Source organism: Aulonocara sp. 'chitande type north' Nkhata Bay, linkage group LG18 (assembly GCF_057382095.1).
Source record: "Aulonocara sp. 'chitande type north' Nkhata Bay isolate Kocher_YH1m ecotype deep benthic linkage group LG18, A_spYH_male_GT1.1, whole genome shotgun sequence".
Classification (NCBI taxonomy): Eukaryota; Metazoa; Chordata; class Actinopteri; order Cichliformes; family Cichlidae; genus Aulonocara; species Aulonocara sp. 'chitande type north' Nkhata Bay.
The window spans coordinates 34,962,642-34,984,433 of NC_141361.1; the positions used below are offsets into that span (position 1 = coordinate 34,962,642).

The following is a 21,792-nucleotide window of genomic DNA, read 5'->3' on the forward strand; positions in this document are numbered from 1 at the left end:
TCTGCAATAAGTCTGACTTTTTCTGTTTAACTGAAACCTGGCAACAACCTGATGACTTTTCTCCGCTAAATGAATCTACTCCTCTGGGGTTTGTTTGCTTTTCTAAACCTCGCTGCTCAGGTCGTGGGGGTGGTCTCGCGATCATTTTTCGTCAGCACTTGAAGGTCCTGCCAGTTAATGTTCATACCTTTTAGGGCTGAACGATTATGGAAAATAATCTAATTGCGATTTTTTGCCCCAATATTGCGATTGCGATGCGATATGCGATTATTTTTTAAGGTCTTTGTCTTCTGTATTATTAAACAAAGACAAGCAATACATCATATAGTATGGCCAATACTATATTACATTAATTTTAAACTGTTCTTTCCTGGAAGACAGACCTCTGTTATGATGACATGAGGTGATGCATGAATTGATGACTGACATTTTTATTTAACTTCTTCAATCACAACAGTATATTTGAACATACACAATAGTTTATTTTTAGCTTACAAACATCTGAGCATAAAGTGCTGACAAGGAACCCTGGTGTAAACATTAAAATGAAAGTCAGTACAATGTGCAGATTGCAGAAATATACATAAAAAAAATCAGTGGCTTTACCACACTCAGTTTTTCGACATCTGTGAACTACTAGACAGTCATTCAATTAAAAAATAATATTAAATAAATAAAACTAATAAATAAAAAATACACACATCTTACTGATCTTTGCAGTCAGTAACATTACACATAAAGTGCAAACATAATAGCAATTGTATAAACACACACACAAACACGCCTTTAAAATTTAAAGGCATGAAATTGGACGGTCTAGCCTTCTGATTAGCGTCACCGCTGTCTCGGTGGAGTTTAATAAACTCGGCCGTCTGCTTCTTGCTATCTAAAATATAACCAGACACTGGTGTAAATTCTCGACTGTCTCATACTTCTGTTTAATAAGTTTTCTGTTTGACGTTTAGTCAGCTGTGTGAAAACCAAGGAGGAACCCACCCGGGGGATTAATAAAGTTTTATTTTATCTAATCTAATAACTTTAATCTCAGCCAAACCGATTTACTCACGAACAAACAAAACACTGAAAAAAGCCCAACAATAACATTTTTAGGTTGTCTAAGTGACTTATATATTACGTTTAACCCGAGCAGCGAAACTCCGCGGTGATCTGAAAATGATGTGCCGGGAGTTGTGCCGTTCTCGGCCGCATCAGTAACCCTCGAGCTCCCGGCTAGCTGTCGAGCTGGTGGGTAGCAGACGCCTCTGAAAACGTCGAAGCACTTTTGCAAATATGGGATATCTTGATAAACCGAGCAGATATTTGATGTTTACACAACTACTTTCTCGCCTGAAAATATGTTAAAAGTTTATTTTGTGACCCAGAAAGATTAGTATGAGTAATTTTAAAACTTAGTAGCGGCCGCCATTGCTGGAAACTGGAGTTTGGCTGGGCCACGCTATGAATTCTGGGATATGGTAGTAATTTGGACAGCCTTCGGCACGTCGCTGTGACGTAATCGGTCTACAAATGCGGCCTCAGGAGGATGCAGCCCATGAATTTGGACATGTCCAGAGTATAATCGCAGCCTTTGCGGTTAGAAAATTGCACTTGATCATGTCGCGATATTATCGCAAATGCGATATATCGTTCAGCCCTAATACCTTTAGCTCCCTAGAGTGCCTTGCATGTGAGCTGACTGGACCCATTCCCACCATGATAGCTACTGTCCCCCCCCCCCCCCCAAAACCTAACCCTGACTTCCTCAGTGACTTTGCTAATCTGCTAACCCATCCTTCATCTCTCTCCCCAAATGTTATCTTGGTGGGAGATTTCAACATTCATATATAATAATATGAATATATAATAATGACCTTCTGGTCACCAGAGACTTTTCCCCCTGTCTCGAGGGCTTTGAATTTAAACAATTTATTGACTTTTCCCACTCACTCCAAAGGGCACACCTTGGACTTGATTTGCTGTTCTGGTCTTACTCCCTCGAATCTTTCTGCTGCTAAAATTCCCATAACTGACCATTTCCTCCTTTCATTTAACCTCAGTCTCAGCTGCTCTTCTACCAAACCAAACCGTCTCATCTCATTCCACAACATCAAGAACATTGTATGGACATTCTCACTACCAGACTGGACAATATTCAGATTCCGGACTTCTATTCTGCTCCTGATGATTTGTTATTATATTATAAAAATTGTTTACTCAATGTCCTTGATTCTCTGGCTCCTGTAAAAACTCACTCTGTTTCCTTCACTCGCTCTGCTCCCTGGTTTTACCTATGAACTCCGAGCATTGAAGGCCAAAGCTTGCGCAGCTAGAGCATAGATACAGTGGCTTGCAAAAGTATTCGGCCCCCTTGAACTTTCCCACATTTTGTCACATTACAGCCACAAACATTAATCAATTTTATTGGAATTCCACGTGAAAGACCAACACAAAGTGGTGCACACGTGAGAAGTGGAACGAAAATCATACATGATTCCAAACATTTTTTACAAATAAATAACTGCAAAGTGGGGTGTGCGTAATTATTCAGCCCCCTGAGTCAATACTTTGTAGAACCACCTTTTGCTGCAATTACAGCTGCCAGTCTTTTAGGGTCTGTCTCTACCAGCTTTGCACATCTACAGACTGAAATCCTTGCCCATTCTTCTTTGCAAAACAGCTCCACAACTGCCCTGAGGTTGGCCTCAGAGGTTGTCTAAGAGAATACTGGGAGCAACAACACCATGAAGTCCAAAGAACACACCAGACAGGTCAGGGATAAAGTTATTGAGAAATTTAAAGCAGACTTATGCTACAAAAAGATTTCCCAAGCCTTGAACATCCCACGGAGCACTGTTTAAGCGATCATTCAGAAATGGAAGGAGTATGGCACAACTGTAAACCTACCAAGACAAGGCCGTCCACCTAAACTCACAGGCCGAACAAGGAGAGCACTGATCAGAAATGCAGCCAAGAGGCCCATGGTGACTCTGGACGAGCTGCAGAGATCTACAGCTCAGGTGGGGGAATCTGTCCATAGGACATCCAAGATGGCGGCGCGTGAACAACGCGTCTCTCCGTGTCTCTCCAGAATCTGCTATTTAGTGGTTTTTTATCTACTTTTAACCGGATTATTCGTCCAGAATTGCTGTGCGTTGCTGACCTACAGCAGACAAGAGCTTCTGGACATCTGGACTCATAACTCCAACAGTTTTGTCGCCGATCTCCGACTCATCCCAGAGATCTCCAGAACACCGGAGGCTGCCCATTCTTCCCGGCCGGGCGGAAGTGCACGCAGACGGCGCCGAGATCGTAAACAAAGGCGAGGTAGGCGCGGAGGGCTACGGGATAAGCTAAAGCTAACACCACACCGGCTGCCTTTACCCAGTATTTTCCTCGCCAATGTCCGTTCTCTGGCAAACAAAATGGATGAGATACGGCTCTCCATCACTAACAACAGACGGATTATGGACTCAAATGTCATGTTTTTCACCGAAACATGGTTGAACAACAGCTGCCCGGACAATGCTATCGAGTTAGCAGGACACTACACACACCGAGCCGACAGGCTAGCAGATGACTCCGGCAAGACCAGAGGTGGAGGTTTGTGCATTTATATTAACAATGCTTGGTGCATGAACTCCACTACTACTGAGAGTCACTGCTCACCTAATGCGGAGTTTTTAATGGTCAAATGCAGACCTTATTACTAGGGGTGCAACGATATTCGTATCGATATTGAACCGTTCGATACAGTGTTTTCGGTTCGGTACGCATATGTATCGAACAATACAACATTTGTAATTTATTTTATCAACTTTCCTTCTGACGATGCTGTCTGTGTTGAGCGCTCAGTGAATCTGCGTTCGACTACTCCGCCTAGGCTGCACTGTCGAGCGCAGATCCACTGAGCGCTCAACACAGACAGCATAGTCAGGAGGAAGAGCGCAGGGCAAGCTAGCGAGACAGAAGTTAAGCTCTCCTTGCAAGATGGACCTCCCCCACCCTCATTCAGATCTGGCGTTTGGAATTATTTTGGTTTTCATGTGACGTATGACCCTGAAGGTAAGCGAGTCATGGACTAAAGTAAAACAGTATGTTGGATGTGCCATGCAATGCTTAATTACATTGGTGTGAACTAGTGTGTTAGCGCAGTTAGCTCGTTAACGTGTTGGCCGTCTAGCCCCATGCATGGGGCGATCGGCGGTAGCTCGTTAACGGAGATTTGCCGTGTTGTGGCGTTAAGGTCATTTCAACGAGATTAACCTGAAAGCACTAGTGGGAACACAACGAATATGACTGCACATTTACGCCGACATCATCCTAGTGCAAAGACAAAAACAACAAGCATGCTACTAACTTTAGCCGAGTCATTTAGACAGCTGTTAGCACGTGATTCTCCTTATGCTGCTGAGAATATAGCCCAGAAGAAGCGGATAGTATAGCTTTTATTTTGGAAAGAGACATTTCTCTGTAATAAACTCTCTTTTCCAAAGATGAGTGATTCCTCAATCAGATACAGGGCTCGCAAAATCGCTAGCCCGACGTCCCGGAGCTAGCGATCTTTCCAGTCAGGCTACAAAAATCTCTCTGCCCTGCCCGTCGGGCTATTGTAGGAAAAATATATGTCAATGCTTTTGCATTCTTTCAGAAATGTAGCTGGGTAATTATGTCATTGGCATCGGTGAGCCACTGTCAATATGTGACATATTGAAATCGCGTTTGAATTTGCGCTTGTTTTTTTGCTTTCACTTTGCAATGACAGCACTGATCTGTGAGTGATGATAATTTGTGCACCAATTCCTCTGACATCGTCTTATTAATGGTTAGCTTACTATGCAAACATGACAAGGGAAATCTCCCGCAGCAAGCTTAAACATGTGAGAGGTTGATCGCGCAGAGAATCGCTGAGCTTATGTGAGTCCGTGTGTAAAAGTACCAGTATATATATTTTAGTTCTGCTGAGCCAAATAAGACAGGTCGGGGTGAAGAAGTGACAGCCAAAGAAAAGCTTACCACAAAACGGAGAAGTTATGACAAATCAGACTATAAGGCAAAAAGAAAGTGCAGCTTTATGGTTTCATGGACAAAAGAATTTCTGTGGCTGCAATATGACGAGCTAAATAACCAGGGGTGCACATAAGTGGTCCGCAGGTGCGCATTCGCTGTCAAAATAAAAAACGCGCACAAGGGTTAGGGTTAAATTTAAAAACTGTACTTTTGAGTTAAAATATATATTTATAATTTTAATAAATGACAAATTAAAAAGGCATGAACATTTTTTTTGTATCGAAAAAATATCGAACCGTGACACCAAAGTATCGAACCGAACCGTGAATTTTGTGTATCGTTGCACCCCTACTTTTTTTTTTTTTTTTTTTTTTTTTTTTTATGACATCAGAAACAGCAGTATGCGACATTACGTGATGGCAGAGCTTCAGTTCATCCTTTGTCATTTTTTTTTTTTTTTTTTTTTTTAATAAATAGGACAGGGGGAATGAATGAGAGAGAGAGGGGGAGAGAAAGAAAGAAAACCAAAGGGGAGAAGAGACGGTGAGAAGGGGGGGGAAGAGAGAGAAAAAAAAAAAAAAAAAAAAAACTCCTGGGTCACCTGTATGGAGAAAAACAAACAAACAAACAAACAAACAAACAAAAACAAACAGAGGAGACAGCAAACAACAAAGAGCAACATAATAATAGAGAAAACAAAGCACCATCACAATAAACTAGCTAGTCATAGATATCAGTATTTACTAAGTAATAAACGATATTGTGCAGCACGCAAGATAGACAGCGCACAGTGTGCTTTGAGGCAGCAGCCAAGAAAGCTTTAGTCCGCGTCTGTGAATACCCATGTGTGCATACCTGTGTGGATCAGCATGCTTGCATTCCAAAGGTTTCTCCATGTAATGATCTGCTAGGGAGTGTGGGGGGGCCACAGCCCCGTCCTCCAGGGTGTGAAGCAGGTATGGAGGAGATCAAAACTCCAGACATCCAGAGGCCCCCAGAACACAAGAGACCATGGAAGACCAACAGAGGGGCAGCCGCGCCACTGTCCCAGTAAGAGCTGAGGAGAGTCCCAGATGAGGGCTCGCCCAGCAGCCGCGGAGCAGAAGTCAGGGGGAGTTGCAGTGACGCGCCCGTGAGCTCCGCCGGCCCCCAGCTGCGCCTGAGTGACCGAGCCCTAGGCCGAGAGGCCGGGGGCACCCCACCTCCAAAGGGGCCCGAGCGAGCCCCAGGCCCCAGGCCCCGACAAGCGGCCGCCAAGGAGTGAGCCGGTGTGTACCCGGACGCCCACCCCCAGACACAAAGAACCACCAACACACCGACACCTGAGGGAGTCCGCCACCGGCAGGGGAAGTGGTGGTGGGTGGAGATAGGCCTCCAAACCTTGGAGGGCCTGAGGTGTCCCCAGAGAGGTGGCGTCTGATACCCAATCTGACATATAGACACAGACATACAGGCACACACAGACACAAACATCCATTCCCACCCTCATGCTCTCATATGCACTCACTCCACACTCAACCAACGTGGAGACAGACATAAAGAGACGCTGTGCACCCCTACTTATTACCTCCCCAGAGAACTCACTTCTATCATACTCACTGCCGTGTATACAGTGGGGCAAAAAAGTATTTAGTCAGCCACCGATTGTGCAAGTTCCCCCACTTAAAATGATGACAGAGGTCAGTAATTTGCACCAGAGGTACACTTCAACTGTGAGAGACAGAATGTGAAAAAAAAATCCATGAATCCACATGGTAGGATTTGTAAAGAATTTATTCGTAAATCAGGGTGGAAAATAAGTATTTGGTCACCTCAAACAAGGAAAATCTCTGGCTCTCACAGACCTGTAACGTCTTCTGTAAGAAGCTTTTCTGTCCCCCACTCGTTACCTGTATGAATGGCACCTGTTTGAACTCATCATCTGTATAAAAGACACCTGTCCACAGCCTCAAACAGTCAGACTCCAAACTCCGCCATGGCCAAGACCAAAGAGCTTTCGAAGGACACCAGGAAAAGTATTGTAGACCTGCACCAGACTGGGAAGAGTGAATCTACAATAGGCAAGCAGCTTGGTGTGAAAAAATCAACTGTGGGAGCAATCATCAGAAAATGGGAGACATACAAGACCACTGATAATCTCCCTCGATCTGGGGCTCCACGCAAGATCTCATCCCGTGGGGTCAAAATGATCATGAGAACGGTGAGCAAAGATCCCAGAACCACACGGGGGGACCTGGTGAATGACCTGCAGAGAGCTGGGACCAAAGTAACAAAGGTCACCATCAGTAACACACTACAACGGCAGGGAATCAAATCCCGCAGTGCCAGACGTGTTCCGCTGCTGAAGCCAGTGCATGTCCAGGCCCGTCTGAAGTTTGCCAGAGAGCACATGGATGATACAGCAGAGGATTGGGAGAATGTCATGTGGTCAGATGAAACCAAAGTAGAACTTTTTGGTATAAACTCAACTCGTCGTGTTTGGAGGAAGAAGAATACTGAGTTGCATCCCAAGAACACCATACCTACTGTGAAGCATGGGGGTGGAAACATCATGCTATGGGGCTGTTTTTCTGCCAAGGGGACAGGACGACTGATCCGTGTTAAGGACAGAATGAATGGGGCCATGTATTGTGAGATTTTGAGCCAAAACCTCCTTCCATCAGTGAGAACTTTGAAGATGAAACGAGGCTGGGTCTTCCAACATGACAGTGATCCAAAACACACCGCCCAGGCAACAAAGGAGTGGCTCCGTAAGAAGCATTTGAAAGTCCTGGAGTGGCCTAGCCAGTCTCCAGACCTCAACCCCATAGAAAATCTGTGGCGGGAGTTGAAAGTCCGTGTTGCTCGGCGACAGCCCCAAAACATCACTGCTCTCGAGAAGATCTGCATGGAGGAATGGGCCAAAATACCAGCTACTGTGTGTGCAAACCTGGTAAAGACCTATAGTAAACGTTTGACCTCTGTTATTGCCAACAAAGGTTATGTTACAAAGTATTGAGTTGTATTTTTGTTATTGACCAAATACTTATTTTCCACCCTGATTTACGAATAAATTCTTTACAAATCCTACCATGTGGATTCATGGATTTTTTTTCACATTCTGTCTCTCACAGTTGAAGTGTACCTCTGGTGCAAATTACTGACCTCTGTCATCATTTTAGGTGGGGGAACTTGCACAGTTGGTGGCTGACTAAATACTTTTTTGCCCCACTGTATACCCCCCGACGCTAATGCTAGGTTGGCCATGAAAGAACTTTCTGCAGCCATTAACAAAGACCAGAATAAACACCCCGAGGCTGCTTTTATTGTTGCTGGCGACTTCAACCACACCAACTTAAAGACAGTCCTCTCCAGATTCCACCAACATGTCTCCTGCCACACCAGAGGAGACAAGACTTTAGACCATGTGTATTCCAACCTGGCTGGAGCCTACAAAGCAACACCCCTCCCCCACATTGCACAATCGGACCATCTCTCCCTGTTCCTCACACCTCGGTATTCACCACTCATCCAACGTGTGAAACCTGCTGTGAGGACAATTAAAGTGTGGCCAGAGGGGACAGAGGCAGTGCTCCAGGACAGATTTAAAAACACAGACTGGAATATGTTCACCCACACAGACCTGGACCAGTACGCCTCATCTGTACTGGATTACATCTCCGAAACCACAGACAGTGTCACCACCCAGAAACGGATCACCATGTACCCCAACCAGAAGCCTTGGATGAACCGGGATGTTCGTCTTCTCCTGAAGGCCCGCAACACCGCCTTTAGGTCAGGAGATGCACACGCCTACAGTACAGCCAGGGCTAATCTAAAGAAGGGCATCAAAAAAGCCAAACACCATTACAAAAAGAAGGTAGAAGAACACTTCTCCATCTCCAACCCCCGACGCATGTGGCAAGGACTCCAGACCATTACAGAGTACAGGACCACCAAACCCTCCCCCGCATCCTCTGATGTCTCCTTCCTCAACGAGCTCAACAACTTTTATGCTCGTTTTGAGCGAGGGAACCCTACAACCACAACCAAAGCAGACGTGACGCCAGACCACCAACCTCTGACTCTCTCCCCTACTGATGTAGGAGCGGTGCTGAGCAGGATCAATGTCCACAAGGCTGCAGGTCCTGATGGGATCCCCGGGCGTGTTCTCAGAGCGTGTTCTGGGGAGCTTGCAGGAGTGCTCACAGACATATTCAACCTGTCCTTGGCCCACGCTGTGGTACCGGCCTGCTTCAAATCCACCTCCATCGTCCCGATACCCAAAAACTCCAACCCATCTTGCCTCAATGACTACCGCCCAGTAGCACTCACCCCCATCATCACTAAGTGCTTAGAGCAGCTGGTCCTAGCACACTTCAAATCCTGTCTCCCCCCCACCCTGGACCCCCACCAATTCGCATACCGCCAGAACAGGAGCACAGAGGATGCAGTCTCCATCGCACTGCACTCTGTCCTCTCACACCTGGACATCAACAACACCTACGCCAGAATGCTGTTTATAGACTTCAGTTCAGCATTCAATACAATCCACCCCTCACAACTCATCAGGAAACTGACAGACCTGGGCATCAGTTCCCTCATCTGCAAATGGTTACTGAACTTCCTGACCAACCGCCCCCAACATGTCCGGCTGGATAACCACTGTTCATCTACAGTCACGATGAACACCGTGTACCACAAGGCTGTGTGATGAGCCCTTTCCTCTACTCCCTCTTCACCCACGACTGCAGACCTGCTGATGGTTCCAACACCATCATTAAGTTTGCAGATGACACCACGGTGATTGGCCTCATCAGTGACAATGATGAGGCCGCCTACAGGGAGGAGGTGGATCGTCTGGCTGAGTGGTGCGACAGAAACAACCTGCTGCTTAACACCGAGAAGACCAAGGAGCTCATCGTGGACTACAGGAGGAATGCTGACCCACATCCACCCATCCACATTAAGGGGACGGCTGTGGAGCGTGTGAGCAGCTTCAAGTTCCTGGGAGTCCACATCTCCGAGGATCTCACCTGGACAACCAACTGCTCCAAGCTGGTCAAGAAGGCTCACCAGGGCCTCTTCTTCTTGAGGACTCTGAGGAAGAACCACCTGTCCTCAGACATCCTGGTGAACTTCTATCGTTGCACCATCGAGAGCATCCTGACCAACTGTATAACAGTCTGGTATTGGAACTGCTCTGCCTCGGACCAGAAGGCGTTGCAGAGGGTCGTGAAAACTGCCCAGCGCATCGCCGGAGCACCACTTCCTGCCATGAAAGACATCTACAGGAAGCGGTGTCTGAAAAGGGCTGGGAAAATCATCAAAGACCCCAGTCACCCATCACATGGACTCTTCACCCTCCTGCCCTCTGGGAGGCGCTACAGGAGCCTCCGGACTAAGACCACCAGGTACTGGAACAGCTTCTTCCCCACAGCTGTCAGACTCCTGAACTCTGCCTCCTGACATCTGACCCACGTTAAACTCATGGACTGAACACACACACACCCACAATGGACAACCGTACCCTCAAACACACAATAATAACATGGACTGAACCACCACTCACAACCACTAGCACTTTATATAGCCTCTGTAGGAATTATATCTCACTTATCTTAACTGAACTACTGTATAGCTCTGTGTAAATAATCATTCTGTACATTCGATAATTTTTAACCCTACAACTGTTTACAACTTGCATAGTTCCCATTTCTGTATAGCTGTATATCTCAGATTTCTGTAAAGTTATTTATTTCATATTCTGTATAGTTTTTCATATTTATATCCTGTTCATAGCCTGTACATAGCTTGTACTCACTACAGCCTGTACATACTTATAGTTATAGAATATTCACAACATACTTCATACCGTGTACATTATAACATACCATAATAGACCCATTTCTGTAATATACTCACATATCTATATTATTGCTAATATATATTGTAATATATCTATATCACTAAAGCACTTCTGGATGGATGCAAACTGCATTTCGTTGCCCTGTACCTGTGAATGTGCAATGACAATAAAGTTGAATTCTAATTCTAATTCTAATTCTAATTAGTCGTGCACTGCACAAAGTTGGCCTTTATGGAAGAGTGGCAAGAAGAAAGCCATTGTTAACAGAAAACCATAAGAAGTCCCTTTGCAGTTTGCCACAAGCCATGTGGGGGACACAGCAAACATGTGGAAGAAGCTACTCTGGTCAGATGAGACCAAAATGGAACTTTTTGGCCAAAATGCAAAACGCTATGTGTGGCAGAAAACTAACACTGCACATCACTCTGAACACACCATCCCCACTGTCAGATATGGTGGTGGCAGCATCATGCTCTGGGGGTGCTTCTCTTCAGCAGGGACAGGGAAGCTGGTCAGAGTTGATGGGAAGATGGATGGAGCCAAATACAGGACAGTCTATACTGATAAAACGTTCTTTGGATCCTAACAACTTTAACAACCTCCATCTGATTTCTAATCTACCCTTCATCTCTAAAATACTCGGAAAAGTAGTTGGAACTTTATTCACAACTGGTTAATAATAACATCTACGAGAGATTTCAATCTGGTTTTCGTTCATGTCACAGTACAGAAACTGCTTTACCTAAAGTCACTAATGTCGAGAAGATCACTGGTCTTCTTGACATTCTCGCCCTTTTGGATCTGAACTCAGCCTTCGACACCATCTCTCACTCCGTCCTTCTAAGCAGACTTTCCTCTCTCTGCATCTCTGACACACCCCTAGCCTGGTTTCAATCATATCTCCTTGACCGCTCCCAGTTTATTCAACTGAAATCATTCCGCTCTCGTCTATTCCCGGTCACTTCTGGTGTACCCCCAAGGTTCAGTCTTAGGCCCTCATCTCTTCATAATATACATCCTCCCTCTAGAATTTGATCTTCACTTTCACTGTTTTGCTGATGACACCCAGTTAAATCTTTCCTGCAGACCTGATTCCTCCCTCCCACCTTCTTCCCTTACAGAATGTCTATCCGAATTAAAATCCTGGTTTATCTCAGATTCAGATTCAAGATTCAATATTCTTTATTTGTCACGTGCATGGTTATACAGGTGTAACACGCAGTGAAATGTGACCTGATACGTTCCTCGACTGTGCAAAGAAAAAAGAGCGAGACAGACAGAACTTTGTATACAGTGAATGAGTATATGCAAAGAGGACATAATGTGCAGCAAGTGGGTGAGTTATGTACATTATATAAATAGAAATAAAATAAAACAATCTGGAAATTTACAGCTTGTGTACATTGCGTGGGAAGGGTGTTAAAGTCTCCTGTGCTATAGTGAGGCCAGAAAGATCAGGATGATATGAGAATGTGGTAATGAGTCCTGTCTCAGTCACTTAAGGGTGATTGCTGATTCGACACACGAATGGCCTGAGGATAAAAACTCCTCTTGAGCCTCTCTGTTTTTGTTCAGATGGTGGAGAACCTTCTGCCTGATTTCAGAAGCGGGAACAGTTTGTTGCTGGGATGGCACAGGTCCTTCAAAATCTCAGTTGCTCTAGTTCAGCATCTCTTGATGTAAATTTCCTGTAGGGAAGGGAGAGCAGTCCTGCAGCAGCGTTCTGCCATATGGATTACTTTCTGGAGAGTTTTTTTTTTATCCTTGACACCGCTGTTTTCATACCAGCATGTGATGTTCTGTGTGAGGATGCTCTCCACAGTGCCTGTATAGAAAGTCCTGAGAATCACTGGAGAGACTCTGAACTTCCTCAGTTGTCGTAGGTGATACAGGCGCTGCCTAGCCTTTTTGGTCTGGACCTGAATGTGGGCAGCCCATGTCAGGTCTGAGGAGATGTGGACACCGAGATACTTGAAGGACTGCACACTCTACTGGAGCTCCATTAATGATAATGGGCTTGTAGTCTCTGTGCTGACTCCTTCTTAAGTCCACCACCAGCTCCTTGGTCTTGCCGTCATTGAGCAGATTCTTCACTTCATCCATCGTTGTTGGAGATGGCATTCTCACATAGTTACCCTGTTTCTTGTTCACGTGGCTAAGGGTTGTGTGCAAGACGTGGGCGATGGCGTCCTCCGTGGATCTGTTGGGTCAGTAGGCGAACTGGAGCGGATCTGTGGTGTCTGGGATGGAAGAGGAGATGGTTTTCTTCAGGTCAGTGCAACTGGCCGGTAGTCATTCAGGCATGAGGGCTTGTTGTTCTTGGGGACAGGGATGATGGTAGATCTCTTGAAGCATGTGGGGACCACAGACTTAGCCAGGTACTCGTTAAAATCGAAGTGAACACACCTGCTAGCTGGTCAGCACAGCAGCGCAGCAGACGGCCGGTGATGCTATCTGGCCCCGCCGCTTTCCTTGTGCTCACTCTGCAATGCTGAGCGCCGGTCCTTCTCTGATGACATCACCGTCCTCTAATTTTCTAAAGCTCAATGAGGATAAAACTGAAATCCTCCTTATTGGCACCAAATCTGACCTTCTGAAGGCGAACCATTTCTCACTCACTATCAATAACTCCACAGTTTTCCCTTCTCCTCAGGTGAAGAGCCTTGGTGTCATCCTAGACATTTCACTTTCCTATAATCTCACATCAATAATCTCACCTGTTCTGGCTACTTCCATCTAAGCAATATTAACAGATTACGTCCTTCTCTTTCCACTCTTGTCCACAGTCTTGTTACCTCCCGCATTGACTACTGCAACTCTCTCTTGCATGGTCTTCCCCAAAAATCCCTCCATAAGCTTCAACTGGTTCAGAACTCTGCTGCTCGCATTATCACCAGAACCCCCTCCTACATCACCCCTGTTCTTCAGGAACTTCACTGGCTCCCAGTGAAATTCCAGATAATATACAAACTTCTTCTGCTCACCTTCAAGGCCATTCATAACCTCGCTCCTCCTTACCTTTGTGACCTGTTAAGCACTACTTTTTCTGCCTGCTCATTTTGATCTTCTTCTATCCAGCTTTCTGTGCCTTCCTTCCACCTCACCACCATGTGAAGCAGAGCTTTTAGCTGCTCTGCTGCCAGGCTGTAGAACTCTCTACTCCCTGATGTAAGAAACATTGGTTCTCTCCCCCAGTTTAAATCTCAATTCAAAACCCATCTGTTCAAGTCTGCATATTCACTGTGAACCCACTGTATCTTGTGCTTTTGTTTTATTGTTCTTCATTGTGTCATTGTTCTATTATGTGTTTTATCCTATTGTACAGTGTCCTTTGGTGTCTTGAAAGGCGCTTTATAAATAAAATTTGTTGTTGTTATTATTATTATTATTATTATTAGTGGGGGTGGTTAATTGATGATTCTAAATTGCTAATAGGTGTGAATGTTTTTCTGTGAGAGACTGGCAACCTGTTCAGGGTGAACCCTGCCTCTCATCCCAAGGCAGCTGGGATAGGTTCCAGCCCCCCAGTGACCATGAATTGGACATTTACTTTGTTAATGTAATTTTTATTTTCCTAAAATACTATTCAGTAAATATGTATTCTTAGATTCATTTCTTAGTTACTTAATGTGTTAGATAAAGTATTGAAGTGAGATGGATTGTTATTTTTTTCACTCAGTTGTATTTTAGCTGTATTCAGTTGCCTCCCAGCTCAAGTTTAGAGTTCAGTCTGATTGTTAGCACCATGAAGATATGATAACGTCTAAGTGTCCCTGTGTGTATGCAGCTGAATATATTTACACTGAGGAAATTCTCTCTTGAATTAATGCCTCACCCCTGCATACCTATATAAGATTTTTTCTATTTTTCAGTATGCCATTGCTACTTCTCAATTGCAATTTTGGAGTTCCACGTTTTACAAGCAGGTCTTAAATTAGTTTCACAGATTGAGCTAGTCTTTCTTTCTCTTTGTATGCTAACTTTTCAGGTGACTGAGAAGTCTGGAGCTCAAGTGAGGGTCATGTCAGATTCAGGAGATCATGAATGTAAGACGACCGTATGTTTCCTGCTTCAGGGCTCTAAGGAGCAGGTCTTACTGGCCCGCTGTGTCCTGGAGAACCTGCTCACAGAATGTGAACTTGTCTCAGAGATTTTGGAGGTTCCACAGTCCTCTTTTGGACGCATAATAGGTAGACTGAATCTTTGATCATGTCAATTGTTTTTTTTTTTTCATTACCAGGCATCATTTTCAAAACTAAAAGCTCCAGTAAGTGACAAGCAGATCAGCTGGCCAGGAGGGAGGGCAGAGTATCTCTTTTATTATACAGGGAGTGCAGAATTATTAGGCAAGTTGTATTTTTGAGGAATAATTTTATTATTGAACAACAACAATGTTCTCAATGAACCCAAAAAACTCATTAATATCAAAGCTGAATGTTTTTGGAAGTAGTTTTTAGTTTGTTTTTAGTTTTAGCTATTTTAGGGGGATATCTGTGCGTGCAGGTGACTATTACTGTGCATAATTATTAGGCAACTTAACAGTAAAACAAATATATACCCATTTCAATTATTTATTTTTACCAGTGAAACCAATATAACATCTCCACATTCACAAATATACATTTCTGACATTCAAAAACAAAAACAAATCAGCGACCAATATAGCACCTTTCTTTGCAAGGACACTCAAAAGCCTGCCATCCATGGATTCTGTCAGTGTTTTGATCTGTTCACCATCAACATTGCGTGCAGCAGCAACCACAGCCTCCCAGACACTGTTCAGAGAGGTGTACTGTTTTCCCTCCTTGTAAATCTCACATTTGATGATGGACCACAGGTTCTCAATGGGGTTCAGATCAGGTGAACAAGGAGGCCATGTCATTAGTTTTTCTTCTTTTATACCCTTTCTTGCCAGCCACGCTGTGGAGTACTTGGACGCGTGTGATGGAGCATTGTCCTGCATGAAAATCATGTTTTTCTTGAAGGATGCAGACTTCTTCCTGTACCACTGCTTGAAGAAGGTGTCTTCCAGAAACTGGCAGTAGGACTGGGAGTTGAGCTTGACTCCATCCTCAACCCGAAAAGGCCCCACAAGCTCATCTTTGATGATACCAGCCCAAACCAGTACTCCACCTCCACCTTGCTGGCGTCTGAGTCGGACTGGAGCTCTCTGCCCTTTACCATCCAGCCACGGGCCCATCCATCTGGCCCATCAAGACTCACTCTCATTTCACCAGTCTTGAGATATTTCTTGGCCCAGTCTTGACGTTTCAGCTTGTGTGTCTTGTTCAGTGGTGGTCGTCTTTCAGCCTTTCTTACCTTGGCCATGTCTCTGAGTATTGCACACCTTGTGCTTTTGGGCACTCCAGTGATGTTGCAGCTCTGAAATATGACCAAACTGGTGGCAAGTGGCATCTTGGCAGCTGCACGCTTGACTTTTCTCAGTTCATGGGCAGTTATTTTGCGCCTTGGTTTTTCCACACGCTTCTTGCGACCCTGTTGACTATTTTGAATGAAACGCTTGATTGTTCGATGATCACGCTTCAGAAGCTTTGCAATTTTGAGACTGCTGCATCCCTCTGCAAGATATCTCACTATTTTTGACTTTTCTGAGCCTGTCAAGTCCTTCTTTTGACCCATTTTGCCAAAGGAAAGGACGTTGCCTAATAATTATGCACACCTGATATAGGGTGTTGATGTCATTAGACCACACCCCTTCTCATTACAGCGATGCACATCACCTAATATGCTTAATTGGTAGTAGGCTTTCAAGCCTATACCGCTTGGAGTAAGACAACATGCATGAAGAGGATGATGTGGACAAAATACTCATTTGCCTAATTCAATTCAATTCAATTCAATTTTATTTATATAGCGCCTAATAATTCTGCACTCCCTGTAGTTCATAAATAATGTTAGAAAGCTGTAGGTTCTGGCTGTGAAAATGAAGCCAAAGCAGAAGTTACTTTAACCTGCATTCTTTCTGTTGATTAGCATGGGGCAACTTCTTGGATTGCAAAAAAACAAACAACAAAAAAAAACTGTTTGTGTAGAGTTTATGGGGAAAATGGTCCCTTGGCTTCTTTGCACTGTGAGCTTTGTAAACATAACCAGAAAGTCTTATACTAAATTTGTGTGAAAAGTGAATTTCTCTGTATGTATTATTGTAGGGTCTACCTTACAATATAAAGTGCCTTGAGGTTACTGTTGTTGTGATTTGGCGCTATATAAGTAAAAGTGAATTTACCATTAATCATATTTCTCTTTATCTGAGTTATCTTTATGTATGAGGTTTTAATGGCTAACATTCGAACCCCGTGATAACTATTCACTTAGCCTTATGTCAGTTTAAGGAAAAAGTCCCCATTTTATCTCACCCCTATATGCAATAATTGTTAGGAGAACATGATTATCTGTGTATTGCAGGCCGTGGTGGAGAGAGTTTGAAACAGATCACCCGAACTACAGGAGCCAAAGTGGCGTGTTCCAAAGAGCCAGCACACGGTGTACAGGCAAAGGGCATGGTGACGATTACAGGGACCAGGCAGGAGGTGAAAAAGGCACAGGTAACGCACAGTGCCTTGATTTGGATCTCCTGTGTGTACCACATCCTTTAATTTTAGTTGAGGGGACATCTAACTCCTGCTTTTGAAACCTGTTCAAAGGATATGATTCTAGAAAAAGTCACCGAGGACATGATGGTGAGGACAACAATCTCACAGTCATCAGCCCGGCGCCAGAAACGTGGCCATAATGTCGTGAGTCAGAAGTCAAACGACACAGAGACTGAACCTCTATTGTTCTTGAACAACAACAGTCCCTTCTCCCACATAGAGGAGAATGTGCTTGTCTTTGCCAACGGGACCACAGGAGAACCAGAAACATTTTTTGACCAGGTGGGAGAGTCAAAAATCAAAAAAGCCAGCAAGAAGGAGGGCAGTACAACTACTAAGACCTTCTCTGAAGTGTCCAAGTTTGAAAGTGAGTTCAGATTTCAGTCACCCCAGAGCAGCCATGTAATGTGTCTTTAAGTGTAGTAATTTCATATTTTCTCTGTGTTTTCCAGTTGCAAGCCCAGACTTGAGCTTCCAGCCTGACGAACACCTTGAGGTGTATGTTTCTGCATCAGAGAACCCAAACCACTTCTGGATTCAGATCCTGGGGGTTCGATCCATTCAGCTGGACAAACTAACAGAGGAGATGAACCACTTCTACAACAGTGGAAACTCTACAGTAAGGACATATCTTGCTCTCCTTGTGTCTCTCTTGTTCCACAAGAGTTCCCTTGTGGGCCAGAGTTGAGAGTTCCGATATACTTCCACACACTTGAAACTGCAAAGATCCAAGTATTTTCCCTTTTTTAAATTGATACTATAGGTGAATCTACAAAAGTCTTGGATGGGTTAGAATCTGTTACCATCACTGATTTCTCAGCGATAACTCGGGAATGCAGTGATATAGGATTTTGAAATTGATGCCGTCGGTGTGCCTACCAGGAGGCTGACAGGTAATACTGACGGTTGCCAGTATTTTTTTTCTTTACCCTGGTAGAACTGACTTTTTTTAAGAGTCTTGATTATGTGCTGCAGATCTTACAACAGTTCAGAAAGCTGGGTAACTTGTAGTAATGGCATTTAAAATGTGATTTAGAGAACGCTAAAAGCCAGGCTCTGATGATAAGAAGCAGGCCTGCAACTATTCATCGAGTAGATATAGAAAAATATCTGAGATCCTGCGTGTGAATAAAAAGTATGTTAACAATAAGCTCACACAGCCCATAGGGGCACCTCTATCCCTGCAGCACCTTCTGCAACCCAGTGTCTGATTTGTGTTTGAACTCATCTGCTTTTCTGATCTGTAGGATCAGCGAGTGGAAACCATTGTTGTAGGGGACATTGTGGCTGCTCCATACAGAGACCATGGCACATGGAACAGGGCAAGGGTGCTGGGAGTCCTAGGCTCTGGACTGGTGGACCTTTATTACGTTGACTTTGGGGACAATGAGGAACTCCCAAGGAGCAGCCTCCGCAGGATGAGGTAGGTGAATTCAGGATAAAAGAGGAAGACGTGACTGTACTAATATACAGTAGTATTTGGTTGCTGAGGAGAGGGAAAAGCTGTGGGAGTGAGTGATGGTGGTTAAGACAGCTAGCGATAGCCATACCAAGTTTTTAGATTTTAAGAATACATAACCTTTAGCGTGTTTGGACTCCAAACACATTACTGTGTGGTGTAATGTGTTTGGAGTATAGTCTGGTTTCTTTGGTTTCTTTCTTTTACTGAGTCGTCTTCTTTCCTTAAGTAAACGTGAAAAAGTAACCTTTGGTTCCTTCAAATGCAAGATTCCTTTAATAAACAATGGAAAATTATAAATTTAATGTAGAATGAAACTAACTTTCTCAAAATCCTGAAACTTGCCCATAGTTCAACTATAAATACATCTATTTCAAGGTTATACAATGCACTACTCTATGCAAGAAAGACAGTATTCTATATATAAAGGAAAAGTGGGAGAGTGAAGCTGGAATTAGCATTTTGGAAAAAGATTGGGAAGAAATATGTTGCTCACAGTGGTCCTCCACTAATTCATTAGAATGGAGAGAACATTGCTGGAAAAATATCATAAGATACTTTAAGATTCTAGTCCAGGGTAAATTTAGCAATACGAATTCAGAGTGTTGGAGGCAGTGTGGTTCAGTGGAGGCAAACCATTATCACGTGTTTTGGGACTGTCCCAGGCGGTACCTGTACTGGAGTGGGATTCATAAAACATTGAGGTACAGATTCCGTTTGACTTTGTAAATTTATACGTGGGTCATGTTATAATTCTAGAACGGAGGACGGATATAAAGCTGCTGCAGGCTCTTCTAGCTGCTAGCAAAAAATCTATTACAAGAAGGTGGATGAACCGAGTCCCACCAACATTAGATGATTGGTATGAAACTATTCTTGAAATTTTTAGAATGGAAAAATTGATGTACTCTCTTGGAATCCAGAAAGACAAGTTTTACCAAATTTGGGATAAATGGATCAAATTTATATCCCCCAACCAAGCAGGCTTTGTGTGACTCCTCCAGAGTATTTTATTTATTTATTTATTTTTCTGCACACATACTGTTTCTCTATGTTACTTTATTTTTTCTAAACCCTTTAAAACCGATCAAAACGGGCACGCTCCGTTTTGCGTAACTATTTTTAAATCCCTGTAGAACTGCAACCACGTAAGCTAGCGCAATAATTTTTTTTGCATATGAAACTGGAGGAGTTGTACTTACATCTTATGCCATCAGCTTGTCCTCGGTCACCGTTTCCTTCCACATATAGCTTTGCAAAAACTGCATAAAAAGCACTTGCAGCAACAAAAACATAATATTCCAGAAACACGCTTTGACGATCTGATCAGCTGTTCATAACACTTCCTACCTTGGAATAGACGTCAGCGCGAACTATCGCATATCCGCCATTACCTGGCCGAAACCGGAAGTGACGTCATTTTGTCATTGGTGTTTTTAAAAGTCATGTTTGACTTTATGCTTTTCTGTATAGTTTCTGGGATGCTTAGAACTTAAATTGCACTGCTGAAAATAGTTTATTTTGATTCACATGCTGTTTTTTTGCAAATTTGCATTCTAATATTTATTTTTGTTTTTCCTGCAGTATATAAAAATTGGTGTGTCTCAAAAATAAAACTATGAAGACACTCAAAATAAACTTTTGTGTATTTAAAGTTTTGAGGGATAAACCTCTTAAATTTCTCTAACTAGAAATATATGTTAAAAAAACAAAACAAAAACGATTTTCAATTTTTCAATTTTCACCTTTTTTTGCATTTTTTTTTCCAAATCTCTTCATTTGGTTTCCCAGTTTTCCTTTTCCATAAAGATGACAAAGATTCAAATATAACTGATTACATATATACGGTAAAAGTTGAACAGAATAAAATACGACAAACAACAAAAGAAAGTTGGACAGAGGATGTTATTTATCGGACTACCAATGAGGCTCAGTGATTGTTTATATCTGTGCTGTATTGATCTATAAAAGGCTGCCGGGTTGGATAGAATTATTCCAACTTCCCCCTTAGTAGGAGTTTAATTCTTTCCAGCTGCAAATGTTTCATTATATCTTGTATTAACGCTGATTTGGTAGGAGGCACTTTTTGCTTCCAGTTTAGTAAAATTAAACTGTGTGCTAGCAGTGTCACAAAATGTATTACATTATTTTGGGTGGCTGACAAATCTACAACAACTGGCTTCACTCCAAATAAAGCACAGATTGGGTCTGGCTTCAGTGTTTGTTTTAGAATCTTAGACAAGGTTTGAAAGACATTATTCCAATATGTTGCTTTACAGGGACAATTTCAAAACATATGCGCCAGTGAAGCAGGTTGCTGTTTACATCTTTCGCAGGACAAGTTTACATTGGGGAACATTTTTGACACTTTCAACTTTGATAAATGGAGTCTATGTAGCACTTTAAACTGTAAGAGTCCATGATGAATACAAACAGAGGAAGAGTTTACATTTTCTTGGGCTTTTGTCCATTGACTATCTGTGATTCTCATACCAAGGTCATTCTGCCAGGCCTCTTTCAGATGATCAAGCATGGTAGTTCCATCCAGTTGTGACCATGCATTGTGAATTTTTGTTATTAGTCCTTTTTTGAGTGGATCGAACTGGAATAAGTTATCTAAGATAGAGTCTGGGGGTTGATCTGGAAAGGATAGAAAATTACTCCTTACAGAGCTTCTGATCTGTAAGTATTTGAAGAAGTCATTACTGTGCAAGTTACATTTTTCTTGCAATTGCTGGAACCCTTACTGATGAATAAATCCTTTATTGAGTGCAGCCCCTTAAGGTTACATTGGAGAAATGAAATGTTTGAAAGTGATGGTGTGAATGTTGCGTTATTCATGAGTGGAGATAGTATGGAGGCTT

At 43.3% G+C, this 21,792-nt stretch overlaps 1 protein-coding gene across 5 annotated transcripts in view; it reads left to right on the forward strand.

The window, feature by feature from the left end:
• Window positions 1-21,792, forward strand: part of tdrkh (tudor and KH domain containing) — a 37,135-nt gene that overhangs the window by 3,168 nt on the left and 12,175 nt on the right. For 4 of the 5 annotated variants that reach the window (XM_086272214.1, XM_086272215.1, XM_086272216.1 and 1 more), the window contains exons 4-8: window positions 14,844-15,045; window positions 17,282-17,421; window positions 17,521-17,836; window positions 17,922-18,088; window positions 18,717-18,892. In XM_086272214.1, coding sequence (XP_086128340.1) covers window positions 14,844-15,045; window positions 17,282-17,421; window positions 17,521-17,836; window positions 17,922-18,088; window positions 18,717-18,892 — 1,001 coding nt within the window. The remainder of the gene's footprint in view (window positions 1-14,843; window positions 15,046-17,281; window positions 17,422-17,520; window positions 17,837-17,921; window positions 18,089-18,716; window positions 18,893-21,792) is intronic. The other variant, XM_086272217.1, reaches the window with a different exon arrangement.